At 40.2% G+C, this 17,363-nt stretch overlaps 1 protein-coding gene across 1 annotated transcript; it reads right to left on the bottom strand.

The window, feature by feature from the left end:
• Positions 1-786: 786 nt before the first annotated feature.
• Positions 787-17,059, bottom strand: LOC104960277 (fibrous sheath CABYR-binding protein-like). The gene is made up of 8 exons (XM_010788261.1): positions 16,860-17,059; positions 12,567-12,667; positions 11,472-11,535; positions 7,895-8,391; positions 6,189-6,192; positions 3,754-4,869; positions 1,824-1,885; positions 787-1,459 (listed from the first exon to the last, which is right to left on the bottom strand). Exons 1-7 carry the CDS (start codon positions 16,930-16,932, stop codon positions 1,839-1,841), a joined length of 1,902 nt encoding a protein of 633 aa, XP_010786563.1. The 5' UTR covers positions 16,933-17,059; the 3' UTR covers positions 787-1,459; positions 1,824-1,838.
• Between the last annotated feature and the right edge of the window lie 304 nt (positions 17,060-17,363).

Genomic DNA, 17,363 nt, shown 5'->3' on the forward strand with positions numbered 1-17,363 from the left:
ATAAATCCCTGTCCCATTCAGCTATAGAAGAGGATGTATATTGTTTCGTTTGATTAGGAATTAATTTCCTTGCTTTTCTTCCCTTGACAACTAAATACATTTAATAATTGTACTTCCTTTGAATATTTCCATTCAATGCCAGTTTTTACTTCCACTCCACTATATTTATAGAAGGGAATGTATGTGTTTTTACTTAGCTTATATTTTAAAATTAAGATTTAAAATGAAAGAACATGATCAACTTTTAAAATGATCCAAGTCTAAAGAAACCAGTCGAACAACAACCAAAACGTTGTTTGTCTACATCTGTGCCACTATTTTGAATGCAGGACTTTATGCTTTTAATGGAATATTTGAACATTACACTTTTGGTACTTTTACTTTCTGACAATTCCTTTCACAAATGATCTCCTAGCAGTTATCTATCTCCATCAAGTGGTCAGTGTACGGACATATCGCAGTGCATTACTATGTTAACATCAATTAACACTAGAAATGGTTGGAAACGTTATTTCGAACTCTCTGTCTGTACAAACACACAGAAAAATGTACATTAAAGTTGACTTTGAGACTTTGAAATAATGGTATGCAGCTAAACTGAGTTACATTTGTTGTCACTTTATTTAAAGTGTTTATGTGAGCACATTATCATGACAAAAGGACATCGGAATGAACTAAATACAAATCGGTATAGTAAATGTAGGCTACTGTATTCACATATAGTTAATATATTTACAAAGCTCATCATTCCATCCATCTAACTCTTAAGGTTTGTAGGCATGTTACTTTTAACATTATTAAGTTAAATGGTACAAAATCAATTTGGATCTTTATATATTACACATGTATTGCTGTTGAAGGTAAACGATTGACACCAATATCTTCAATATACATATTTTATATACACACCAACGTATGGTTTTACTACAACTTAAAAAGTAAATATCAGCATTGGTGCCTTATGTATTGCAGGTATATTTTCAAGTGTTCTTCTAGGACTGCATGACAATACTTAAGATAGTTCAAGATACATTTGCACTAGGACAAAAATGTGTATCTTATGGCTATTATATCAGCTTGAAGAAAACACATGGGTGTTTTAAATCTCATGGTGCAGTTTGAAGAAAGTGTTAGGTAGATTACAATACATTTACAATAACCCCCTTCCAATCCACTTCCTTCTAAAAAGAAAAGTCTCCATTTAACTAGCATTAAAAGCTTTGCAACAGGGGCCCCTAATGGACATAAAGGGAATAACTCCCCAAATGCTAATATGATCAGAAACAGATGGGTAACATAATACAAATACTTCTGATAACATTTCATAGAGGACACCTTAGCTAGTTAAACCATTGTTTGCTCAGCTCCTGTTTCCATCAGTGGTCCTGGCTCGAGTGTTGTGGAAGGCACGCGTCTGTCTGTCATGACTGGGCTGCCACCACCAACATAGTCTCTGTTGCTGGAACACACAAGCACAACACCAGTTTGTATGGTACACATCAACGCACTCCGTGTAAGAGACTTTGTCATTTACCAGTTTGTCGTATAGTTTAAGTTAGTAGAATGGACATGGGCTGCATAGAGTGAAGGGATCAATTACATCAGGGCTTTTTAAACATTTGTTTTACTTTCCAATAAGAGATACATATTTTCTTTTTATCTTGGTTCTTAAAGTCTAATTTTTTCATTTTGAAAACATAAATCTAGTTGTCTGAATTCAGTTCTATAAATTACATAAAAAATGTGGCTTTCTGAGAATATCCTGGAGATGTCCATTCTACTGACTGTCGCTCTACTCTTCTTATAGCTGTGCTGCTTTTTACCTTTTAACTGTACTATTACATCACTGAGCAGCTTTTTACAGTCCAGAAAGACCCCTTTGGTTCTGTGGATACAGGCAGAAATACATGTGGTCAGAGCCAAACAGAGGGACGACTCCAATTGTTTTGTTTTTAAATAATAGTTTATTTTGTATTGTGTAAATGGGACTCTCAACAATTCAAGATGTATTTGAATTAAATTCAATCTAGCAGCATTTACTGAGTAAGTCCCTTACATGTGCACCTCTGAGTAATGGCATGCAATGTGTAATCAAATGATGTAGACATGTTTGAAATGCAAACTCAGTTTCTAATGTTTCTATGTCATTTGGTTTTATGAGGTGGTCTTCATAGACTGCTAATTAAAGCCTTTCAATATAAAGATGTCATCAATAAAGATGTCAGCTTAAAAAAAGGAGACATAGGTTGTAAGTCAACAGAAGAAATTGTCATCCTCCACACTGAATTTATTTTGGGAGGTGTGGGACGTGTTGCGCATTTATTAGAGACTAATCATTACGTTTTTGATAATTGAATGTGATAATGTTTGCTAAACTAACAAATCCATGTCTGCCTTTACATCATTTCCTCAAAACAGGGAAAGGACAGATGTAACTGAAAACCATGTGAAAGATGGTTGAATCTTTTAAGTGTGTGATCAAGCCATGTTAGTAGTCCAGCATTTACAATACCGGACACACTTAAATATAGTTGATTGATTAATTACATTACATTACATGTCATGTCACTTGTTAGAGGCTTTTATCCTAAGCGACTTACATATTCAATACTGTAGACAATCCCCACAGGAGCAATTTGGGGTGAAGTGTCTTGCCCAGGGACACAACGACATGCTGACTGCAGTGGGGTTCGAACTTGCTACCCCGTGAAAGTTCAGCGCACTAAATTCAGCGCACAATCCCACTGATTCATTATTGGTATTAGTTATACCTGTCTACGGAAGCACTCAAAGGCAATTTAGTCATGTCAAGGGAAGTAGAAAACACACATTAGATCCCAGTTTAAAGATGGATTACCAGAAAAAACGCATTTGCTTTTTAGTCCTTCCGTGCTTATGGATTTTCTGCAATGGTGCTGCCATTTAGTTTCCTTTAATGTGTAGTGTCAGCACAGTGAGAAAGTTCAGAGGGGAACTCTTCCTCACCATACCAACTGCAGGTCTCCCTTGAAAAATAGATCTATGATCTCAAGGGACAATCTGGATAAATAAAGGCTTGAAATACCCTACTTATCATACTCAATTACATAAGTATAATACATGTATTGTCAAACATGTGGATACATGTCTACATTTAAATGTTATGTGTTATTCAAGCCTCAGGGGAAGTAGATTTTCCAAAACAGATGGTTGCAAAAGTATTTGTGTTGTTGTAATGCTGATTTCAGCCACAAGGGGCTGAAGTGCACCATGATGTTCTCAATAGGCTTTCAGGTTTTCTAGCCAAAAGAAAGAGGGACGGTAATGTTCCATAACTTGCAAACACACTATTCATGTACCTCGTGTCTGGACATGTAAAGTCACCTGGATGAAAACATAAATTATGTCTGTCCTATTCCTAAATGTTCATGCCAAAAAAGTATGTCACCCCTTTCTCCAACTATTTTAACTGTTGTTACAAAAATAATAAGGATTTCAAAAGATTATCCTGAAAAAGAAAAATAGTGTTTTAATATATTCTAAAACCATTAAAGAAGGAGAGAAAACAAATTGGTGGAGATCAGAATAATCTTTTCTCACTTGCCTCTCAGTGCTTCCATAGAGAGGGTTTGATTCCATACCATTTCTTTACTTTACTTTAAATACATCGACAAAGCAACAAGTGTAACTATCATGCTGCAAGATAGACAACACATGTTAGGTATGTGGTGTTCAAAAAACTTCTGACCAGCACTTCATACAGTATGTTATTACCTTGTCCTTCCACCAGGGACACTTCTTCCTTTACGTCATGTGTAAAATCCACAGCTTCCTCACTGGACAGCTGCTCTCCCGAAGCAGCAGGTGGCGCCACCTCCTCCGCTTCGGAAGGAGCGGAGTGGTAGGAGTGGCAGTGCTCTGCCTCTGGCTCTGCAGCCTCTGGACTGACTGTAGACTCAGCTTCAGCAGCAGGAAGGACCTCCAGGTCCGACCCGGAGGAAGCTACTGCCAGCTGACTGGTGTCCACCACTGCTGCTGTGTCCTCCTCAGATTCCATCGTCTCCTCTGCTGCTGCTGCTGCCTCCTCCTCCTCCACTGGTGTCTCAGCAGCAGGCGCTGTCTCCTCCTCTGGGGCAGCTTCTGCAGTGGTGGCCTCCTCACTTGGTACAGCTTCTTCCTCAGCTGGAGCCGCATCTTCAGGTGAGGGTTCTGGGGAGGAGACGTCCTCTTCTGGAGCAGCTTCCTCAAATTCAACTTCACTCACCTCCTCCACAACTGCTGCCGGTTCCTCAGCCACCTCCTCCACCATTGGGGCTAAAGCTGCCGGTTCCTCCTCAGCCACCTCCTCCACCATTGGGGCTGAAGCTGCCGGTTCCTCCTCAGCCACCTCCTCCACAACCGCTGCCGGTTCCTCAGCCACCTCCTCCACCATTGGGGCTGAAGCTGCCGGTTCCTCAGCCACCTCCTCCACCGATGGGGCTGATGCTGCCGGTTCCTCAACCACCTCCTCCACCGTGGTTGCTGAAGCTGTAGGTTCCTCAGGCAGTAGCACCTCCTCCTCCTCTGGTGCTTCTACAGGAGCAGGCGTCGCTTCTTGGATCAGCTCCTCAGCAGCAGGAGCTTCAGCATCTTCTGCAGCCTTCAGCTCCTCCTCATTCTCCACAACGGATACCTCTTCAGATATGTCCTCTGGGATTGTCTCCAGGACTTCTTGCTTCACCTCCTCCAGTGTGGCTTCCAAGCTTTGTATGTCCTCCTCTATATTCTGAACAGCCTGCACCAGACGCGTCTCCCCAACAGAAGCCGCTGCGATCTCCACTGAAGAGCTGGCCCAGACCTTCACAGCTGAGAACCGGTCGGGGGAAGACTCTGAAGGACAGGAAGTAATTGCTTAAATATATGTCCAAACATTCCAACAGCTCTTAGTATTTGAGCCTCATTTGCAGTGAAGTTGTTCTATTATAAATGTATTATCCTTTATTGGAATCTTGATAATACACAGGATTACTGTTGTATGATCTAAACTGACATTTGACTGTGTTCCAGTGCTGTACAATTTCAATTGTGAATGTCAGGGTTCTAATTTACTGAGCAAAAGTAAATGCCAGAATAACCAGTAACTAAAATCACTGTTGCAGACCTTGTGAATGAATGTAAACTGCGAGAAGGCCATTTCAGCACTAATCCTTGTATATGAAGTGCTTGATGTGTGAGTTCCACTTACCTTGGTCATTTTTCTATCTACAGTCACCAGGTTCAGGGAGTACTCTAGAGGAGACTACCTGCCCAGTTCACACTGCTGCTGTAATCTTTTCTAGACAAAAACAGCACTTCAAACATTTGATATCGTAGTGAATGCATGAAACTCTTTTTGGAGAGAATTGTATTGAAAGACCTCAATTTCAATACAAAAGCCTTAAAAGGGACAGTTCACACAAATCAGATCAGCCCTTTTTAGTTTGACCTGTAGTGCTCTTTATTAATGTAGATTGTTTAGGTGTGAGCTGCCGGGTGTTAGGGATATCTGCTGCAGAAATGTATGCCTTCTCTCAAATAGAATATGGCTAGATGGCACTCGGCTTGTGATGCTCAAAGCACCAAATGATTGCATTTAGAAACTCAGCAGCAATGTCTTAACGGAAATCCGGACCCAGTTAAAATAGATAATCCCAAACTTTGATTTGAGGAGTTTCATGTAACTGTTGTCAAGTAACAATGCGCATAAAGAATAGTATAATATCTACTCCTGGAGGAGCTCATGATCAAGCCATCGCGATTAATGGCTTCCTCCTCGGCTGAGATATAACTGCAGCCAACTCAGGAAAATGATCCAGAGATGCAAGCAGGGATTTGATAGAAAGTTGTAGTTTCTAGGTGAAGCTCCAAAAAAAGGTTTTAGGATTTCTGGAAAAACACATTGCCGATGAGGTTTTCTCAGCACCATAAACCAATTAGTTCCATTATATTAGTTATAAGGTAGACATCTCTGCAACTCGTACAACATTAGATTGATAAATAGCACTATAGGTAAGAGAACAAATATCTACTTTTGATTTTGGGGTGAACCCTTAATGGGACACTTAAACAGTTGTTGTTCACTAGCCAACATCCCTGAACCGCAAACAACTTCCCACGAGCCCGTCTGTTTTCCTGCTCAGCTACTATAGGACACACTAAAACAAGTTTAATAATCTAGGATTAGTCCTAACCCGTCTGCAAGGGATTAAACTGTACAAGTAAGACCACAAACAAAAAGCCAAATCAAATCTGAAGGCCATTTAAAAAAAGAAAGTTAGAGCTGTATGCATTAAGCTAAGTGCTTGCAGGTTTCTTTTTCCTTAACTTGTCCAGAACTTGCCACATCCATCTGACGGGCTCTTTAGCGAGCTCTGCAAGCACTTCCCTGACATTGCAAATATTTCAGATCAATGCATTACACACAATTTGTAGGTAAATATTTCTGTATTTTGCTTAGATTTCAGTATGCTGTCTTTTATCCCGTGTAGAAATCACATAGTGCTTTGCTATGGCTAGTTCTTAAGGGGCTCCATTATGCTCATTTTCATGTGTCTTTTTTGTTTCTACTGTGACATGTTTACATGCTTTACTGTCCAAGTGTGAGAGACACATTTTGGGATATTAGCCTTTGCAGACCATCAACATGCACTTAAACTTATATAAGACACTACAGGAAAGGGAAACCCCCAGGCACATAGTGAGGACTCTTTAAAATACTTTGAGCAATGTGAATAAACGTGACCCTCAGCGCGATCTTACAGGCACAGGAGCATGAACATGGTACAGGGATTTTCCAGGAAATTAAGCATTTCTACAGGAAGTGGGCGTTTCTACACCTACAAGATTTATGGGATAAGGGAGATGCCTAAAATAAGCATTGGACAAATACAATTATTCTGAACAACTAATTTAACACAAAACATAATGTTAAGCTTAAACAAATAAAACCTACATTGTTTAAACTATACACTTACCGCACAACCATAATATAGTCATTTAAAAAATGCAATAGGTAGACACTCAATTCTCATCCAGTGATGTTTTATTCTTTGAATAACGCGACTGTATTAATCACAACTTGCTCAAAAACAGGTGAATGAACTTTCCGCAGTGTTCCCTGAAACAAATTCACATTCAAAGAACAAAGTAGGAGAAGTGAGTTGGCTGGCAAATTATGTGTTTGAATGTGCAAGAAGAAAAATTATCATAATGGGGTAGAAATTAAAGGAGATGTGCAAAAGAATTGAAGAAAACTAGTCAAGTGCTGCAGCCAGGAAAAGAGCAAACTGTTTTTTGGTCAAACGCAATGTGAGGCTGTCAAAACTAAATTTGCGTCAATTGGGTTTCTCCCGGTTTGCATGATAATCCTTTCATAAGCAATGAGGCATGGGACTTAGCTGTAAGTGAGTAGACCAAGTGCAAATTATGTTGAATGAGACTTACACAATATGTCAAATGGACTACATTCCTTCACCATGCGGACATATTTAGATAAAAAGAGGCTGTCCTGTTTTAAGGGCACTTTAGAACACCAATTCACATAAACATAACTCTTTCATATCCCTTAAATCACCTGGTTCAACACTCCCATTAACTGTACATCTTCCAAACCATTAATTGCATTTGCTCTTGTTATTTAAAAACAATTCCTATGGGAAATAGGTATTTCCAAACTGAATCTCAACAGCCTTATGCCAAATGTTCTGGTTTCGGTCAGAAGGTTGGGGTGATGTAAGGGAAGGAAGGCACCTGAAAAACTGGACTGATGAACCTCTGGTCATTTATTGAGCAACTGGAAGAGAAATCTAGTGGTTCATGAGTCCTTTTTTCCCGGGCCAGAGAGGCGGGACACGGCACAACTAACGCGGAGCAACTATGGCACGTCACATCTTTATGCAGCCAACTCTGCAGCAGGGGCGGCCTCAGCCTCGGGGGCCACAGAGCCCGTCTCTGCCTCAGCGGGGGCTTCATCTACTGCTGCCGTACCAGTGCTCTCTGCTGCTGGAGCTTCTTCTGCTACCGGGGCCTCTACTGCGGGGGCTTCTTCTACGGGTGCCTCAGCAGCAGGGGCCTCTGCTGGCGTCTCCTCAGCAGCGGCGACTTCCACAGGAGCCTCGGCCACAACAGGAGCCACGGCTTCTTCTGCAGCTGCAGGCTCAGCTGCCACCTCGGCGACGACCTCAGAGGCTGCAGTGGGGGCTTCTTCAGGTGCGGCCTCGACGGCAGGTTCTGCGGCGGTCTCTGCCACTGGTTCTGCAGGAGCAGGCTCGGCGACGACCTCTGCGACAGCTTCTGTGACGACTTCTGCCACCACCTCTGCAGCTGGAGCCTCCTCCACTGGGGCGGGCTCAGCAGCGGGGGCCGTTACTTCTGCTGCTGGCTCTGCCGAGGGAGCTGCAGATAGAGTGAGAGAAAAGCAATTTTTTATAAACACTTCTTCACTTTATTATTGTTATGGGTGTCACCAAAACATTTTTTTGTGTAAAGATCTCTGGATTATTTGCCAAAACAATATTTGGTCATTAGAGTAAATTATAGCTCAAGCACAGCAAGTTCAACTAGGGCTGCCCGAGTAGATCAAAAATAACAACTATAATTTCAGGTCAATATTGAGTTAAAGATTATTTATGAATGCTCACCTTGTAATTATGAAAACATTTCTCATCCAACAAGCATACTTCTGAACTTCATATATGTAAAAGGAAAGGCACGGTTTGCTGGATTTATAAACATAAAACGTATTCTTTTTAAATGCGTCACGTTTATTCATTAATCCCACCACAACATAATTGAAAAGGAAATGGACGTCAGATTTTTTAAACACTATTGATAAACCCCTTTAAAAAATAAGCAAGTGGTTGATGTAATATAAGAGATGCGTCTCAGTAATCCGCTCTAGGTGACTAAGGTCAAATTCTTCCTCCAATCCCCTTAACTTCTTCTGAAGACCCAGCTTAATCTTTCATGGCCCTGGAAACCCAACATATTAGGGACACAATATTAAAGTATGGCTACATACAGTCTTTAACGATATCGGGCAAAAATGAAATACAAATAAATTAGTTATCCGTCTTGTAGGTATGTTTAGGTCTTAAAAGCAAAGCGGTGTGTTGTAAGTGAAAGAGAAAGGTAATCCTTAAACCCAACAGGTGATGACCTCACTGAAGGTCTTTTTAAGAAACCATTTAATTTTAGCTCGTACACATCTTAAGGTGGAAAATAGAAGTGTTTATTTAGGGTACTGCTATGTTAATTTAAAATCATAAAAAAATATTGGAATTAAATAACTTATTTTTATCCTAATTTGCCTCTCATGGCTTAAGTAGTCCAAATGCTACAAAAATTGAAATTGTTCAAATGTGGCCAAGGTGAGTTTCTACATACAGCCAAACCACCCAACTAATTGACACTTTAATGACACTCGTGTCAGCACAAGTTGATGTTGATCATAATCATGGATGGAGCGGAACTTTATACTTTGACCAAAAACAAAACATTTCCAGGCTGCATGAACACAACCGGACCATAGAAAGCTTTTCCACATTACAGGATAGTTTGCTGCTCTAGGCGCTGAGCCACTCTATCCAGGCTCGTACCGGCTGAATAGACAAATCAATCTCAGACAGAAATGAAAACAGACAGGCAAGATCAAGCTATTGAGAGTGATCATGCAACCATGTTTGATATGTGGGCGGTGAAGCTAGAACCAACTCGGAAATGCAGCAAGATCCGCCTTATTTTGCCTTCCATATCTCAGAACAGCAGTTCTTAAAGTACTCGGTACATGTTCATTGAGCAAAATTAAACTCCCTTTATCACATTATACGATAGATATTATTGAGTCCAAAGTTTTTTTTTTGTCCTGGGTTATTTCAGTTAATACCTCAAGGATACACGTCAATTCCATCCACAGTTGTGCGATTACGCAGTTGGTCATCTTAGTCTAGTCTTTTCAAATTAATTAATTCTTAAGGGACGATGAAGATTGTCTTTCCAAAAAGGACTCGCTAGATCAGGTCAAAAATGTATCCAATTATTTGCGACTGATCAAATACTTGCAAAACTGATGTACTTTAAGCTTAGTGCCAACAGACTACACTTTTATGGAGAACATCTCTGCGTAACATGATAATTTATTGCAGTAATTCAAGGAGTTTGTTGTAGACTAGTTTCGGAATCCATTAGCTATTAGTTAAATGACAATGAGCCTCTGCAGGCAACTGCCAATATTTTGGGGGTGCAGCCAGCAGATATCTAGAGTACCTTCATTTTTGCACTAGTCATTGTATACTGTCCAATAGCAACTTGAGATATAAGAATGTAGATGAAGTCTAAAACCTGAGTAGATAAGCCAGTTTTCTAAACTAAAGTACGCTTGAAGTAATTGTAGTCCAGTGAGGTAATATTGACCAAACGTAAACATGATTGCTTCCGTTTCCAATATCTATTCACGTTGCCTACAAATACTCTATTCATGTGGACATATGTTAATTGGGATTAACTCTAGTCATTGTTTGAAATGTGACCTGCTTTGACCCGAAGAGACATTTTGAGTTGTATACACTGCTGGAAAGAGGATATTCCTAGCTTTCTAATGATATCAGGATTGTTTTTGTACTCCAAATATTAAGCGAAATATGTCACATTATATAATGACTGTCACAGAGTCATCATTTTGAGAAAAAGGCCTTCAAAGTTTTCTCTTCTCTGGAATCCATCGATCTGATTGATTATTAGCGGAGCAAATGATCAAAATACTACGGAGGGAAGATATTTTCGTTTGGATTACTGGTCTGGGGGAAGCTCACGAGTGTGTGTGTGTGTTTGTGTGTTTGTGTCTTTTTGCGTTTGTGTGTATTGCGTTTGTTTTCCAGGGGAAAACCCTCATGAGAAACACCGGCTGTTGTTATGCCTGCTGTGACGTTACATTACTCCGTTCTCCGCTTGTAATTATGCCTTAACAAGCTTCAAAGTTGTATTTATCATCTGAATTTGCCGAAACAAGTTTAATATTCAAAGCCAAGACTTTGTTTTAATTGAAATCAGATGAAAACAAACTGTAACAGACCCTGCCGTGTTATTTATGATTACTCTACGCTTACATTCATAATGTCAGCCGGAGGGAGGGGGGGCGGCGCTGCGGAAGAGCAGATTGCCTTTCATCTTCCCTTTACAAGCTTAAAGAATGTATTTATCGTGTGAGTTTGGAAATAAAAGTTTCATATTCTGAAAGCCAACACTTTGTTTAAAATCAAACAAAACACCCGGACAAATAGTTTTTTACGCAAATCCACGTTTATTTTGAAATGAGCCGTTGCGACTTCCGACTGATTTCGATAGAGCGGGTCACAAATGTACTTATGCATGTTACGAGATATGCATGTTTTTATACAACTTCTTTTAGAACTATTTGGAAATACAACCTAAGGAGGTTGAGTAATGGTAAGGTGTGTGAATGTTTGTGCACAACTGACCCATTGCTGTGGATTCAACGCTGACGACTTTTTCCTCAACACCACCATTGACTGTCTTGTAGGCCTGATAGAAAGAGGGCAGATATGCAAGCATTAGATTCCAACAAAGCAAATGATTAAAGCAAAAGCTTAAACTGAAATTTTGTCTAACATAAACACAAAAGCTGATATACACTTGTGTTTTGCAAAGAGCCTGCTAGTTGTTGTCTTGGGGCGCAGACTTGTTCTTGTTTACCGTTTGTAGAATGCACAAAGAACGTTCTATGTCCCTTCCATTGTCAGAGTCGTGGTGATGTCTGCTCTACACAGTTTCAGTCTGATGATGCATGTTACCGGCTCTCAGTATACACCAGCCAAGAAACGACAACTTTGGATTGTTGTACCTTGTTTTTTTAAATTTAATTAAATCTTCTATTGTGGTTTGAACTTTCAATGTTTGTCAGAATGTGTGACTTCAAATAAAACATGTTTAGGTTCAAGAAGAACTTCAATTGAATACATTGGTATTACTTTTCATTAAATCACACAGCCACCACTGGAATATGTTGTCTCTCAATGTAATGTACTCTCCTTAGTACACTACCATGTTGTACACTTTAAACACTTGCCGTGTATGACTTGTGTGGTTCAAACTGCACAAGGCTGCTGTGCTCTGCAGAAACTGACACTCGTTGCTGCTAACTAGCAAGCTAAAATTTGCAGTAGCAAATGATTGACTGCAACTTCCGTTGTTGAATGTGAAAAGTGTCCAGCATTCCACACTCAACCTTTTAAATGTTTTGAGTACACCGTAAAGGTGTCCAGAGTCACATGGATGTTACCTATGCTTGGCATTGGGAAACACACATGTATGTTACAGCATGTATACTTGCTCCTTTTAAATAATAAAAAAAAGGTCATACTTCGAAAAGGGACAAAGTTATTACCCTCTAGAAATCACTCAATATTCCTTCAAAATCTTTGAATTACACTCAGCACTGATAATGAGAGGACAGATTTTGAGTGAAACGGCACTTTAAAAAAATTAAAAATCACAGCAGAACCACAAAAATGCAGACCAGGCAGTTAGAGTGGAGGAATCTCACAGATACTCACATAGACGACTGCAGCAGTGAGGCCTCCTCCACACAGGACAAAGTATGCCATGTTGCTGGAGCCCCCGGGGACCCCGAAGGCCATGTGTCGCACTGGAGCTGCTGAGAAACACAAGAGGGCAGAGGTACAGGGTTAGCTTAGAAACATGATTGGAAGCCAAAAGCAAACATTTTACTTTATATATTAAAGCATCAACCGCAATATTGGATGGAATGCATGCACTTTACCAATAGTTGAACATATAAAAGGGCATTTTCTTTTTGTCACTTGATACAAAATGAGCACGTCAAGAAATGATAATCAAAGAGAAACTACAATAAACATGTGGTCGTTATTGAGGCAACTCTGCCATCAGAAGTTGTACTTGGCACAAAGTATAGTGCCTTCTGACAGCGTCAACATGTCCCTATCCCTTAATCCAGTTACACAATACAGCCCTGGTCATTAGAAGAGGAGTTGAAAAGATTTGGCAGCAGCCTGGTTAAACACCAAATTGTCCTTTAAGTTAATTCCACAAAGAAAACACTTCCCATTTCACAATCTAAAAAATAAACATTTAATTATCTAAAGGGCTTCAAGTCATGTGGATAAGTCCTTTGACACGCATGTCAAGCATTACTAAGGATCTGTCAAATGCTTCTTAATAGGCTATTTGTGGTGGTGATTGCTGCAGCCGGTAAAAGATTTGCTTGCATTTAAAAAAAGGATTGACAGTGGTGCATGCAGAGAAGGTCGTAAATAAAACCACCCTGCATCCCAAACACTGCCTCAGCCTAATCTCTTTCTACATAGATCTCACACATACAAAGAGTGTACGTGCACACAGCTACAGTACATACATTATCTCAAGCATGATTCACGCCCTCTGTGTGTGCACATGCATGTGGTTTACTCCGCAACACGAGTAGGCCATCTGAAGCGGTGAAAGAACAATGTACAGCCCAGCACCCTTTTCGTCCTTCCCATGTTCCATGCGTGTCAAATCATAACTCTTCCTGTGACTTTCTCAATGACTCCACACATTTACATACAGATAATCCTTCCCCTGTTGCAGTCACTATAGCCGGTCAAAGAAGTACAGATGATTTGAATTGGTTTAAACAATTAAAGATTTAGTATTAAAGATGACCTCTGACCTTAATTAAGTTTGAATGATTAATTAAAAAACATATATACAGATGTTGGTGTGAGGCAAAAGGTAATCATTTTCTTAGCGCATTACTAATAACTATTAATCGGTTACATTTTCCCTTTAATTAATAGGTCATGGTAACATAATGACGTTGTGGAAACAATAGGGACGAGTCGCTCCTCAGAATTACCTACAAAGAATTGATACCCAAATCTGTCGCTTCCCTCGGATAACCGCTGACGTGGTACCACACATATTGGGGCTTTATGCTATGTCAGGCCATCAAATGCAAAGAAAACCACGCTTTGTCAAACTTGCTTCCTTGTACAACCATCTGCTAAAGCCTGCAACCAGTTAGCTTAGCAAATCAAATCAGGTTTTATTTATAAAGCACATTTTAAAACGATTTTTGGTCGAGACCAAAGTGCTGTACATGCAAATAATAAATAACACATTACTACATTCGCAAAGAACAGAAGACAATAAATTACCACAACAAATATAAAAATCCAACACAGGGAATTGTCCGTAGTCATACTCTGCTCGGACTAGAATGCCAGGGAGAAGAAGTGAGTCTTTAGTTTTGTTTTAAAAACCCCTAGAGTCTGGGCCGACCTCATATGGAGGGGCAGAGTGTTCCAGAGCCTGGGACCAGCTGCTGCGAAGGCTCGGTGCCCTCGGGTTTTGAGCCTGGTCTGGGGCACTACCAGCAGTAGCTGGTCAGCAGACCTTAAGGCTCTGGCTGGAGTGTAGCGCTGGAGGAGTTCAGCTATATAGGCCGGAGCCAGCCCATTTAGTGCTTTAAAAACAAATAAAAGGAGTTTAAAATCAATTCGGAACCGAATTGGAAGCCAGTGCAGTGAGGCCAGAATTGGGGTAATGTGGTCACGCTTTTTGTGGCCAGTAAGAAGACGTGCAGCGGCGTTCTACACTAGCTGCAGGCGTCTAATTGAGGCCTGGTCCATACCCACATACAGACCGTTGCAGTAATCCAACCTTGTGGTTACAAAGGCGTTGATAACCCTTTCCAAGTTTTTAAAAGATAAAAACGACTTGGTCTTAGCCAATAGTCGTATTTAAAAAAAGCAGGTTTGAACTACGCTGCTGACCTGTTTATCAATTGTGAAAGTGCTATCAAAGGTCACTCCAAGGTTCTTGACAGAGGGGAGGATGTTTTTTTTGAGGGAGCCCAGAGTATCAACTTGGGAGGCTGGAGTCCAAAAAAGATGACCTCAGTCTTACTCTCGTTTAGGTTGAGGAAATGTTGGCTCAGCCAGGATTTGACCTCAGCTTAGCCTAGCATGTAGACTGGAAACCAGGGGGAAACTAGCTAGACTAGCTCTGTGCAAAGAGAGGAAAAAAATGAACATACCAGCACCACTAATTATTGTATTTACTTACAAGAAAACAAAACTTTAATAGATAGTTATGGGACAAACAATTTATTGGCAGTGGCGGTTTAAAAAAAGAAAAAAAAAAGGATAAAATATACACATGTTAGTTAGCATTAGAAGTTCCCCATGGCAGATATTGCTACCCTTAACCAAAGTTCTCATTTATTTTGTGCCAAGCTAGCATGATTGGTTGCTGGCCCAAGAAACGTATTCCTTGAAATAGGCTACCACTTAAATTAAAAGTGACGATGGATGGAAATCAAGATTGTATTCCTTTCAATAGCATGTCTCTGACTATTGATTCCTCTCATAGATAATGCCAACTCTTTTAATTGATCAGGAATAAATAGTCACAAATAAATCTACAAACAGATACATTAAAACAACTAGAACAAACAAAAACAGAGCTTGACATTGTCCTGTTGTGGATACTGAGCCAATGTAACAGTAAGTCCTCTAATACCGATGACACAGTAGCGTCATGAAGGGTGAAAGCCAAGTACAGGTTATTTATACAGGTAATCAGTTAATCCCTGCAGAGGTTCAAGCCTGTAAGAAAAATGGACACACTCATCAGGCAACAACACACAAGATGGCCGCCATGATGACATGGGTTGACTCCACATGCATGTTGCACCCCTGCTATGGTCTTTCAGCTGACATGTGCTCAGACATGGGGGAGGGGTATGGTTATGCAGACCTGTAGGACAACCAGGTCAAAGTTTGGCCCTGTCAGGCATGAAGTTTTAGTTAACTTTTGCACAATTCAGCCATCAAGATACAACCAACTGTTGCAGGTTGCAGTTACAATTTATCTTGTGTGCTATAGCTTTGAGCAGAAATGTGTTTGGTTTTCAAAACAGGAAATTAAAGCAGCAGTTTGACCTCAGGCTAAATTCCACAAGCTCAGATCCCAAAGTTAAAGGATTATCTAGGGCAAGGACTCGTGAAAAGAGAAAGTCATGACATTTACATCCTTACATTCTCTTCAATTTAACAGAACCACTTTGAGTGAGGTTTAAAAATACAAATGCATTGGCAAACTAAATGTCCATGTTGATTCAAGTTTTTGAATGCAAAAGGTTATTGGCATTCAATTGTAGTTTTTGGGCGTTTTTTCCCCCCATTCTCATATGCTTTTTAGGAGGGGTTGAACGTATGCATTGCATATAGCTGAACTCCATGTGGCCACTTGAAAAAGTCCTAGGACAACATGTAACCAGGACAAAGAAAAGCTAATAACTCGTTATTCCTTTGCCAACACTTCACTAAATGCTTGATGATTGACTTCATGTTTAAAAAAAAAAAAATGTAGTGCACTTGATGCAACTTGGTTATTTAACGTTGAATCACAAAATCATTCTTGTCGTGTGTGGTTCGCTCTTTCATAACCAGAGTGGAAGAACGGTGTGTTCCCAAAGCAGGACACACCTCCTCCCACTGCTGCTCTGCACAATGGAAACCATAACAATGAATAGACCTCTTTGAGACTTTCTACTAAAATTGTCAAGATTTAAAAAAGGAATCCTTACTGCAAATGTAACTTAGTACATTTTTTAACTCTTTACATGTATGTTTAACCACGTTTTCAACTGTTTGACTTGGAGACAGTCATTCAGAAAACGTTTAAATAAATCAATTCATTTTAATCCAGAAAAGCTGGTAAACGCATCACAGGCCTTTAGATTTTACTTCTACACATTTTATAGCAAATCCTGTAAACTCCATTCAGAATGAACATTAAATGACAATCTTGGAGCTACTTACCATTTCTGGATGTTGGTGCGAAAGCCCTCCGTGCCAGCGGCCCGACTCTCTGCAATGCCCGTCTGCAGAACATCTTCTCTCGGCTATTAGCAGCAGGTAAATGAATGCGTGTTCGTGGGTTTCGAGCAGGTTTTAAAGATTATTGAAGCGAGGCGGAGCACTCAGCTCAGCTGCTGTCCAATGCTGATTGCAGAGAGGACACCCCCCTTTCCAAAACCAGGACACTAGCACCCTCCCCCCCTGCTGGCCACATGGAGATATTACACCCATGGGTTTGCTGTGAGTTTTGCACAAGCATTCTTTAACCAGTCAATGAATGGGCAAACCGGGCACAGACCCAGTGACACCCCTAGCTTTCATTTACAAAATCACCAAGAATGATACCATGCCTGGCCATAAGACTACACCTGAACTTTTTAAAGAACATCCATAAACATCAATCTGTGCATCTTGCAAATTATTTATCTATAAATCACATTACATTTGCGTGTATATAGACTCTTT

The sequence above is a fragment of the Notothenia coriiceps genome, unplaced genomic scaffold (assembly GCF_000735185.1).
Source record: "Notothenia coriiceps isolate Sejong01 unplaced genomic scaffold, NC01 NC01_scaffold00031789, whole genome shotgun sequence".
In the NCBI taxonomy this organism is placed as follows: domain Eukaryota; kingdom Metazoa; phylum Chordata; class Actinopteri; order Perciformes; family Nototheniidae; genus Notothenia; species Notothenia coriiceps.

Coding starts and splice junctions, on each gene's coding strand:
- LOC104960277 (XM_010788261.1), bottom strand. CDS start 16,932: ATGTTCTGCAGACGGGCATTGCAGAGAGTCGGGCCGCTGGCACGGAGG. Junction 12,668..16,859: donor CGCACCAACATCCAGAAATG/GTAAGTAGCTCC, acceptor TGTGTTTCTCAG/CAGCTCCAGTGCGACACATG. Junction 8,392..11,471: donor CGTTGAATCCACAGCAATGG/GTCAGTTGTGCA, acceptor CTCTATCTGCAG/CTCCCTCGGCAGAGCCAGCA.